General features: G+C 39.7%; 1 protein-coding gene across 1 annotated transcript; it reads right to left on the reverse strand.

The window, feature by feature from the left end:
- Positions 1–6,742: 6,742 nt before the first annotated feature.
- On the reverse strand, positions 6,743–10,145 carry LOC142625676 (cytochrome P450 84A1-like). The gene is made up of 2 exons (XM_075799354.1): positions 9,162–10,145; positions 6,743–7,761 (listed from the first exon to the last, which is right to left on the reverse strand). Exons 1-2 carry the CDS (start codon positions 10,083–10,085, stop codon positions 7,141–7,143), a joined length of 1,545 nt encoding a protein of 514 aa, XP_075655469.1. The 5' UTR covers positions 10,086–10,145; the 3' UTR covers positions 6,743–7,140.
- Between the last annotated feature and the right edge of the window lie 1,727 nt (positions 10,146–11,872).

The following is an 11,872-nucleotide window of genomic DNA, read 5'->3' on the forward strand; positions in this document are numbered from 1 at the left end:
TTTGGAAGAAACATTTAACACCCTTAGAAAATATCAGATGAAGTTGAATCCCAGTAAGTGTGTTTTTGGGGTAGCCTCAGGAAAATTCTTGGGATTCATGGTGTCCCAAAGAGGGATAGAAGCAAATCTGGAGAAGGTACAAGCAATACTCAACATGACGTCGCCAAAGTCCGTCAAAGAGGTCCAGAAGCTCACAGGGAGGATTGCTACACTGAATAGGTTCGTCTCTAAAGCAACGGACAAATGCTTACCCTTTTTCAAGACGTTGAAGCAAGCTTTCGCCTGGACTAACGAATGCGAAGCAGCGTTTCAAGAGCTTAAACATTACCTGAGCAATCCGCCCCTACTAAGCCCGTCAAAGGAAGGAGAAAACCTTTATCTATACCTAGCAGCATTAGCCACAGCCGTCAGCGTAGCCTTGATTCGAGAGGAAGACAAGAAGCAGCTTCCAGTTTAGTACATCAGTCAAGCCCTCTAAGGAGCAGAAGCCAAGTACCCTAGGATTGAGAAGATTGCATTCGTGTTAATAGTGGCTTCACGGAAGTTGCGACCATTCTTCGAAGCACATCCAATCCTCGTAATGACGGACCAACCGATTAGGAAATCCATGAACAAACCTGAGGCAGCAGGGAGAATGGTACAGTGGGCAATCGAACTCAGCCAGTTCGACATCGAGTACCTTCCCAGAACTGCCATCAAGGCACAAGCCTTAGCAGATTTCATTGCCGAGTTCACCCCTCATGAAGATGACGACTGCGGTGTTAAAACAGAACAGTGGACAATCCAAACTGATGGCTCATCAGCCCAAAAAAAAGGGAGGAGTAGGGGTCATTATAATCACCCCTGACAGAGAAAAGCTCAGATATGGAGTTCAACTAAAATTTCCAGCCACCAATAACGAAGCGGAGTACGAAGGGATATTGACGGGACTGAGACTCGGGAAGGCACTCGGAGCAAAAAATCTGCTCGTTCAGAGTGACTCGAAGCTAGTAATATGACAAATCAGAGAGGAGTATGAAGCAAAGGAGGAAAGAATGCAGAAATACCTCAAGATGGCGAAACATTTGGCCTGAGAGTTTGACAAATTGGAGTTTGTATAGATCCCAAGAGGCTAGAATATGGAAGTAGATGAGATTGCAAAAATAGCCTCCTCAGAAGAAGACTGGCATGCACGGAACTGAGCATAGAGATGCAAAAACACCCCAGCATCGAAGAAATCCCGACATTCGCAATCCAGAGCATAAACAGCTGGATGACACCGATCGTGTCCTTCCTCCAAGACAGACACCTCCCCCAAGATGCCAAGGAGGCCTAGAAAATCAAGCAGAGAGCAACCAGGCACACGATCCTAAATGACCACCTATACAAAAGAGGCCATTCCCTGCCCTACTTGAAGTGTGTTGACGAAGACGAAGCCAGGTACATCCTGGAAGAAATCCACGAAGGTATTTGTGGAGATCACGCTGGCCCTAGGTCCTTAGTAAGCAAAGTCATTTGAACAGGTTATTTCTAGCCAACTGTCCAAGCTGACGCAGTAGAACTCGTCAAGAATTGTGACAAGTGTCAGAGATTCGGGAATGTCCAACGACTTCCAGCAGAGAAATTGACGACAATATCATCCCCGTGGCCATTCGCGCAATGGGGAATCGACATTGTCGGACCACTACCCCCGGGTAAAGGTCAGGTAAGATTCCTACTTGTTGCAATTGATTACTTTATAAAATGGGTCGAAGCAGAGGCGATGACAACCATCACCGAGGCACGAATCCGAAGCTTCGTGTGGAAAAATATAATCTGTAGGTTCGGGATCTCATGGACGATCATATCAGATAATGGGCGGCAGTTTGACAACCAAGGCTTCAGGGACTTCTGCTCCGGCCTCGGCATCAGAAACCAGTTCTCATCCCCAGGGCATCCATAGGCAAATGGACAGACAGAAGTGACGAATTGAACATTGCTCCAGATAATTAAAACCAAACTGGATGACGCGAAGGGTGCCTGGCCAGAAGAATTTCCCAATGTATTATGGGCCTACAGAACCACAACGAGAACCCCGACGGGCGAGACCCCATTCAGGCTTACATATGGCACTGAAGCAGTAATCCCGGTCGAAGTAGGAGTAGCCAGCATCAGACGAGAAGCATTCCACGAAGAAAATAATAACAAACAATTGCGAATAAATCTGGACTGCCTTGACGAAGTAAGAGACAGAGGTTCCAACAGGATGACGAAATACCAACAGAAATTGACCGAATACTATAATAGGAGGGTGAGGCTCAGACGACTTGACATAGGTGACCTCGTCCTGTGCAAGGTCACTACGGCAACCAGAGACTCTACCCAAGGAAAACTCGGCCCCACATGGGAAGGACCATACCGAGTTACCCATTATTCCAGGTAAGACAGTTATCACCTGGAAACCTTGGACGGGAAAAGGCTTCCTCGACCATGGAACATTGAGCACTTGAAGAAGTACCACCAAAGGGTGTAACAAATTAATGTATTCACTTTTTGAAATTAATAAAAGCATTGTTCATCTAATATAGTCGTGCTGACAGGCCAGGTCACAAGTACGAGTTACAAGAGTAAAAGGTCCAAGTAATAAGATTCCGCCTTGACGGATGTACATTACTGACGATATAAAGAGATTATCTCAAAAAGGCCTAAGTAATAAGATTCCGCCTTGACGGATGTACATTAATGACGATATAAAGAGATTATCTCAAAAAGAGTCAAGTAATAAGATTCCGCCTTGACGGATGTACGTTACTGACGATATAAAGAGATTATCTCAAAAAGAGTCTAAGTAATAAGATTCCGCCTTGACGGATGTACGTTACTGACGATACAAAGAGATTATATCAAAAAAAAAAGTCTAAGTAATAAGATTCCGCCCTGACGGATGTACATTACTGACGATACAAAGAGATTATATCAAAAAAAAAAATCTAAGTAATAAGATCCCGCCCTGACGGATGTACGTTACCGATGAGATGAAGGTATTATCTCACAAAAAAAAAAAAAAGGGTGAGCCTAAGTGCAAGATCATTGGAAAGGGAAACAAGTGCAACATACAAGAAGACAAGAAAGTAGGCAGTTATAAAAACCAAAGCAGTAAGTAATTACTTTTCCATCCAAGAGTCCTGAAACATCGGACCCAAAAGTAGTGTTCTCAAAATAAGAATAAAATTGTTCTGAAATTTAAGCCCAAAACACAAAGGGCACCCAAAAAAAAAAAAAAGAAGAGCAGGAATTATCACAAGTTTCATATGTTAGCTGCATCATCGTTAGTAGGAGGAACATCCGCGGGGGCACTGGGCTCAGGGGCCGACTGCTGGGCAGCCTCGTCAGCAGACATCTCTTTGTCTACCTCCTCCATATCCAGCGTCTCCAGGTTTACTCCAGAAGGGTGCTTGATCAGATATCTCCTCAACAGCTTGAACCCTTTGAAGTACCAACTGAAGAGCACGGAGTTGTACTCTTCAGTTTGTTGGAAGCCTTCTATGGCCCTAGCAGCGACGCCCTTCAACCTCTTCCTAGCAGTGGCAAGTTGTTCATCCTTCTCCAAAACCAATTGCCGCTCGGTTTTGAGGTCGTCACTAAGTTTCTTGGCCTTTTCCTTGGCAAGATTGGCTTCGCCCATAGAAGTTATAAGCTCCTTCTTCAGCTTTGAGTTATCCACCTCCAAGGCCGTTATTTGGGATAGAGCGGACTTGACCTTGGCCTCCTGAGCTAGATACTCGGAGGAAAGGTGAATACCCTCCCCCAACACCTGAAGAACACGCAAGGAGACCGAACCTCCAAAAAAAAAAAAAAAAAGGAAGGACGAACACAAAGAAATAAAATTGGCACAAGGGCGTTACCTGGACTAGCTTGTGGAGATGACGACCCACAAGCTCCTTTGTGGACGAGCCCGAAAAGATCCTCAAGTTTTCTGCCGTCACAATTTCATGGGCCCTGTCCATTGCCAACTTTTCATCGTCCCAGATCAAGGACGAGCGAGAATCAGCTTTCTCCTTCCCCTTATCTGAGGTACGCTGCTTTTTTGAGGCAGGAGTAGGGATCTCTTCGATGGAAGTAGCGGAAGAAGCAGACCTCGTCATATCAGTCCCGGAGGCGAGGTGGGTAACAGAAGTGGCTGAAGTAACGGGAGGGCCCTTCCCAGTGATACGTACCACCTTCTTCTTGAGATGGGACAAGGGTTCGTCCTTTTTGGCCCTCATCTTATCATACATACCTTTGTTGAACTTGGTCGTCATCTCTGCAAGAGGGAAACACTTGTAAAAAATAAATAATGACGCACCTAAGGTCGGGGTCCCCCACTGACGAGATAGCCTCAGGAGTTCACCCCAAACCCCTCCAGAGGGAGTTTCAAAATCGTCCCCAGACACAAAGAAAAATCGGGACTTCCAGAACCTGAAAGACGAAGGTAAATTCAGGACGATCCTGGTCCTCCTTTCCCAAGGGACTAGCTCATAGTACCTGTATTCCTTGGACTCCTTTAAACGGTACAAGTAGGTGAGCTCGTGCACTTTAAGCTCTCCACCGTCCGTAGCGGCCAACCATATCCCCATACAGCTAACCATTATCCTCCAGGAGTTGGGCAAGAGCTGCCCCGGAGCAATACCGTAGCGGTCTAACAGCTCCATAAAAAAGGGGTGAACCGGGAACCTCAGCCCACAAACGAAGGAAGACTCATAAAAACAAACCTCTCCAAGGAAGGAATGACAGGCCCGATCCTCCTCATTGGGCAAACGAACCCTAACCCGCTCTGGGAATTTAAACCTATCCCTAAATTTTCCTAGAGTCTCAGAGTCTAGCCCACATACCTCTCTAAGGGCGTGGAAAGCCCTAACTTCCCGAAAGGTAGAAACGACTGTATCTCCCTCCACCGGGTCGTTACTAGACGACATCCCAGTCTTGAGTTCACTAGTCCTCACCTCGGACATCTCCACCCACTCCCTTAACAAATTCTCGAACCAATTGACGGACCGACGAAGCAAGGGCAACAAATCGGCCACAACGACTCCCAGACCATTACCCTAAAAAACAAAACCCTCAAGATTTTGAAAAACACCTAGAAACCCTCCTAAACACGCAAAAAGGAAAGAAATTGAGGGGCAAACAGTCCAAACCTCAGAACTACCAATCATAGAAAGACCAAAGAAGCTAAAAAAAAAAAAAGGAGATATCAGAAATTCACCGCAAAAAAGAAAAAAGAGGGAGGAAGAATCGAAAGGAGAAAAGAAAGACATACCTCGACTGGAGAAAAGTAGGAAACCTCGCCTCGCACCAACTTACAGAAGAAATTGGAAAGATGAAGGTGCACACTAGTTTGCAGGAAAACCAGAGAGATAAGGGAGGCTCAGAGCACAAACAAGGAATTTGAGAAGGTGAAAAGCAAAAAGAAGGAGGAAAGAGGGAGTTTTTAAAACAAAGCCCAGAAAAACCGAAAATCGGCGGGAAACCCAAGGGTCACATAAAGGGAACAGTAACTGCACCCACCATTAAGCGCCACGTGGCCACAACCAGTATGGCGTCGCCACTACGCCTTTATTACGGCACGAAATCCCAAGAGTTGCCTGCAGTTTAAACCTTTCGCATTCTGTGGTCGACATGACATGTCATGACGACCACAAAATCCAGGGGCATCTGATGGGACTGACGAGAGGAATCACGGACGAACTTAATACTTCAGACGACACCGCCCCTTCGATGAACCTAATACTGCCACGTCATTGACTAGGATACCAGAATCATTCAATGCCGCCAGTAATACCTTGGGCGGTTACAACACCAGCTGGGTAGACTGTTGGAGGCGTATTAAAGATCCATTACTCGGTTGGGAGCGTCATTAAGCAAGGAATTAATGCCGCAACGACTAGAATCCAGAAGAAAGTATATAAAGCCTTCACACCTCCAACACAAGGTACACATACAGATACAATTACAGTAGATACGAGGTTACTCTGTTATTATAAACCTTCTTTTTGCGCTGACTTTGGCATCGGAGGTGTTGTGGCAGACACCACACCGGTGACCAATTAAAGGAGCTTTTGCTACAGTCGAGACGCAGAAACGTGACCGGCATCATCTGGACAAACTCACATCTACTTACAAGGTTTTTTGCCTCTTCAAGTAGGATTCAGATTTCATTAATAAGTTTTGAGGAAAAGTACTGTGCAACCCATTGTGTAGTAATTGAAATGGCCACATAGTTACTATTTGTTTTCGAGCCATTAATTGATAAAGGAAAATAGGGTAGAAGTAGAATAGGCTACTCCTTTGTGTTATTTTCAGAGAGCCTAAAAACCCAAACAGAAGGGAGTGCTTATTAAATGTGAGTAGGACGCATGTAGGTTATCTGTTCATGTAGTAGGTTGGTCCCTTCATGCCAAAACAGGTAAACATTTTATTCAGAAAAAAAAAAACAGGTAAACATTTATTAATGGGCCAAACCCAGATAAATACGGTTGACTTTTAAGTATTATTGACGATTGCTTTTGCGTCTTCCATTTTGCCACGATACGTAGCATTAAAAACGATACGCCATTAACTACTTGCCAGAACATAACACCAATCCACTATGAAAGAAAGAAAAGAAAAAAGAAAAAGAAAAAGAAAAAGAAAAAGAAAAAGAAAAGAAAAACTCAATTTATAACATTTAAAAAAAAAAAAAAAGAAGAAGAAGAAAACCAAAGACGCTAATATATGTTTCTGTTTTCAACTTTTCATCATTCCATGCACATAAAAGTTTCTTTTGATTATCTTTATTTGAGTGTTAAAGAAAAGTATACAGTAAAAGAAAGAAAAAAAAAAAAAAGACAAGAAAGATAAAAATACAAGACAAATTTCCACATGAACCAAATGAAAGAGAGAGTCTTATCTACAGAGTAGACGAATTCAAGGCCTCTCAATTTCATCTCTTCTCAGTTATTTTTCTTGGTTCTTCCCAAATATGATAAAAACAAAGAAAGATTTGGAGAAAGAAAAAAAAAAAAAAAAAACCATGCAATTCAGCTGTGATGACCGTTCTTTAAATTTCCCTATTATTATGAATATAATCTCCAAAGACTTGAAACCCGCATGCACTCGGTTGTTGTTGTTTTTCTCAAATCCTTTGTTTCTCTTTTTGTTTTTTTAAAGCGGACACACCACGCGTTTAGTGGGTACCGCAACGAGTCGAATCGCTCTAGGTGCAGTGAGTCCAAACACGTCATTCATGTCCATCTCACTCGGTTTCATCCCATCAGGCAATTCCCACGTGAAACAGTGAAGAAGGTGAGCCACACACAAGTCAAGCGCGTAGAGTCCGAGTTGCATACCCGGGCATGACCTCCGACCCGACCCGAATGGAATAAACTCGAAGTTGCTCCCTTTGTAATCGGGCACACCTTCTTGTAAAAACCTTGAGGGCTTGAAAGTTTCAGCGTCTTCCCATGAGTTATTGTCTCTACCAATAGCCCACGCGTTGATCATAACGCGTGACTTTGCTGGAATGTAGTAACCTGCCACCTCAGCATCCTCGGATGTCTCGTGGAGGAGCAGTGGAATTGGTGGGTGGAGACGCAGTGTTTCTTTGAGACAACATTTAAGGTACTTCAGCTTGTCGAAGTCACCCTCTTCCACTCTTCTATCCAAACCCACCACGTCTGCTAGTTCTTGTTGGACCTTCTTTAGATCCTCTGGGCTTTTCATTAGCTCCGCCATGGCCCACTCTATTGCCGACGCTACTGTCTCCGTCCCACCAAACATCACGTCCTACAAACCAGTGTTATTAATATAACTAGCTTCATCACACGCTCTAATATCAATATCATGTAAGTTAAATTTTTTAGTCGCGCTAAGGGTGTGATGTAATCTTTGTTAAGGATAGAGCTAGTCAGCAGTGGTTTTTGGATTTAAGATATTATAATAGCTAATTGATTGATTTGCAGGTTGTTGTTACGGTTAAGTCTTAGTAAGCATAAGATTTTGTACTTGTACAAATAAAATTGTGTATACAAAGAGAGAGAAAATCAAATTTGGACTTACTTCATCTTTGACCTATTTGTCCCTTTCTAAAATTTCGTACAAGTGCTATATACTATTTAAGTTTTAAAAACATATCAATCTTACTCTTATCCTATTTCATAATCATTATATCAACAAGTTCAGTTTCAAAAAAAAAAATCATTATATCAACTTTTTTTTTTTTTTGACTGCTTAACATGTCCTCATGCTTATGACTATGTGAGATCATAATTATGCCATTTCATGTTATTATTTTATTAAAAGCGTAAAGGGATATGCGTATAGAAAACGTATTGTACTACGTCGCTTTTTCCACTTTAAAGATGAAACAATAAGTAAACTCGGCATATAAATTTTTTATAAAAACAAATATGTCACGTTAACAAGTTTCTCAAAAAAAAAAAAAAAAAAAAAAAAAAAAAATATATATATATATATATATATATATATATATATAGGGTAATCACGAACATGGCTTTTATTATGCTCAAATTTAAATATATTATTTCAATGATTATAAAAAGAAGAAAATTTAGTTACAAAATTAGTTGTAATCTAAGACTACAACCTTACTTAAAATGATTAACATTACTACATATTTTGAAAACCTAACCGTTTGATTGCATATTCTTTACATTTTTAATACATAAGTCAAATTTTGTGACAATTTTATATTATTTATTATATGATGTATAAAATTATATTTTATGCATAATTTTAAATTACAAAAACTTGCAATTTAAACAATTTATTGATGACATAATTGTGATTTTTAATTTTCTAGAAATTTTGTAGGCATGAGGATATAAGAAGAAGATGTAATCCAATAGTAAATTTGTCAAAATCCACAAGGTTACAATCAATTTTGTAGCTAAACTTTATCCTTATAAAAATAGTCAACAAAGAAAATTATGTGATTCTTAATATTTTGATCAAAATAATATTTTTTTTATTTTCAAATTTTTTGACTCTTTTATTCTATTTTGGGATGCATCAAAATGTTTTACTCCAATTAATACCCTTCTTTTAACTAGAGTTTAAATTATGAGTAATTTAAAAAATTTATACCTTTAAAACTAATTGTACGATATTTCTTAAAAGTGGGATTTTCCAAACTAACGAAGTTTGTTGTGAGTAATTTTTCTTACCATGATGATGGCTTTGATGTTATCTCTAGTGAGTTTAATGGAGTCATCGGACTCATTAACTTTAGCTTCCTCGCTGTAAAAAGCTAGTAAATCATCCACCATATCAGTGTCACCTTCAACGACGCCATGGTTCTTCTTCTTGTTTATGTGATCATCGATGATGTGGTCGATGAACCCGTCGAGTGACCGACGAGCCTTTTCGAGCCTGGCGTTGAGTCCTTGGGGGTCAGCCCAGCCAAGCCAAGGAATAAAATCGGCAATATTGAAAGCTCCAAACAACTTGGAGAACTCTTGCAATATCCCAATGAACTCGTCTTGTCCATCGTGTGACAGCGACCCAAACGCAGCCCTGTATATGATATTCCTCGTCAGTGAAAATACGAGCTCGCCTATGTTCACAGCTTTGCCAGTATTGGCCGCCACGTCTCTCACCGTCGCGTCCACCTCGTCTCGAACAGACTCCCATGACTCGGCCCTTTTGCGACTGAACAGTTTCATGACACAAAGCTTACGCATCTGGCGCCAGAAGGGACCATAGTGAGCAAAAGCCATGTCAGCTCGATCATAAGTGAGGTAGCTGATGGCTATGGTGGCTGGTCGATTTGAAAAGATGTTGTCTTGAAATTGAAGGACCTGTCGAGCCATATCAGGGCTCGACACAGCGACCATGTGTAAGTACCCAATACGGAGGTGAAAAATACCACCAAATTGCTTAGCCAATTTGGCTAGTCCTCGATGAGTTAATTGATCTACCAAAGACATGTTACCTATAATTGGTAACCCTTTAGGTCCTGGTGGATATGGCAACCTTCTACGAGTTCGAAATACTAGACTCAATAAGAATAGTAAAGGAATGGTGAATAAAAGTGTCATAGGCAAAAGTGTCATAGGCAAAGGTTGTAAGGCTTGTAGAAGAGAATCCATTTTTTTTTTTGAGGGGATAAGAATGCAACTCTAAAATGTTGCTAAGATGGAGAAGATATTATGGGGTATTATATAGTAGTTTGTTTGGGGGGGGGGGGGGGGGTATAAGCTGCCCAAGTTAGGCACTGTTGAATGATTTGGTCACGCTATTAGTTTTTAGAGATTTCGTGACAGAGTATTAGTAGTTTTATATTTGTTGGTTTGATTGATATGTTTTTGAACAAAGGATATGATCAATTCAAATAAATTAAGGCAAACACTAGGACCATTTAGTAAACGAAGAACGGGGATTTTCACACCACCAACTGGGCTTGGAGTCTTGTAGAGGTTTTTTATTTTATTTTTTTATAAATTGTCTTCTTAAGTATACGTGTTTAGGCACATATACACGTCTATTTCAAGTGAAATACCGGTGTATAATACTATAACGTTATCATTGTTCTGTTATTTAAACTAATGCGATATTAGATCGTTTTTAGATTTATGTAGTAAATTTTAATTAAAATCATAAAATGAATGTATTTAAAATGAAGATGATATAGACAATTTTTTTTCTTCTTTTGGATAGAGCAATATACACGTAAATTTTTTGATACACTTATTATTTGGAATTGATCCCAAAAAATATAAATTGTAAGAAATACCTACCTAATTTTTTATATTAGAATAACTACCTCAAACTTGAAAAAAAAAAAGATAATGACTTCCGTGGAAAAACATTAAGGAAATTGGTTCTGAAAGCTTAGAATGTCGGTTTAAATTGAATTATATAGCTCAACTAATTAATTAATTGTACTTATCGTATCAAAAAAAAGAAAAAAAGAAAGAGAAAACAGTAATTGCACATAGATATTGCATGGCCCTCTCTAGGAGAGTTAATTGCTGCCACTTAGACCATGCTTATTTTCCGGATGAGGAATAATTAATACATCCAGCTTTATAAATTATTAATTCTATTAATTCTGGCTTGTTGGGAGCTTAGCTACTATTCCGCCCCACCATAAGATTGTTATAAATTCCTTCTAATATTATTCAATTGCAATTCATTATGCAGGAAATTAACACAATGAATATGCTTAACACATGGTCGCCTTCCATAAAAATAATTGTAATAGTAAGATAAACATATGGTTGCCCAGATTTGAGCATGCTAAAAACATGCTTGAATACTTTTCGTTGAGATATCAAAATAATGTATGGCTTTTTTTTTTTTTTTTTTAAAACCTTTTCTTTTAAAAATCTTTCACATATTAAATAGAGGGAGGGAGGTTTAAATCTTAAACATGTTAGATTAGTGATGATATGGATTTTTAGTGACATTGATGTACACAAAAAGCATGATATGTTAATCATATCATATGGCAGTGATTAGGTCTTATTTTTTGTTTGGGTATGAATAATATGGAACATTCAACACCTCTACAGCAAAAAAGCAAGTTAATATATATATATATATATATATATATATATATATATATGTATATATATATATATATTTAAAAGCAAGTTAAATACCAATATTCCCTTCTTAGTATTATTGAGGGGGTGTGTTTCTTTTCTGTAGAATAAACCCAAGTCCAATAAATATTTGAGCCATTCAGAATAATCATTTCATTCTTAGATTTATTTACAGAAAAGTCATAATAAAAACAAATTTTGGTTCCTGTATGATAAAAATTGAGGTGGCTACCAACTTTTTTTGAATGTTACCCATGCCAATCACTTCATGAAGCTCCAAAATTAGTCGGTTTATGTCATCTTTCGCCAGAGCAGAAAAGTGATGCCTG

Source organism: Castanea sativa, chromosome 2 (assembly GCF_040712315.1).
Source record: "Castanea sativa cultivar Marrone di Chiusa Pesio chromosome 2, ASM4071231v1".
Classification (NCBI taxonomy): Eukaryota; Viridiplantae; Streptophyta; class Magnoliopsida; order Fagales; family Fagaceae; genus Castanea; species Castanea sativa.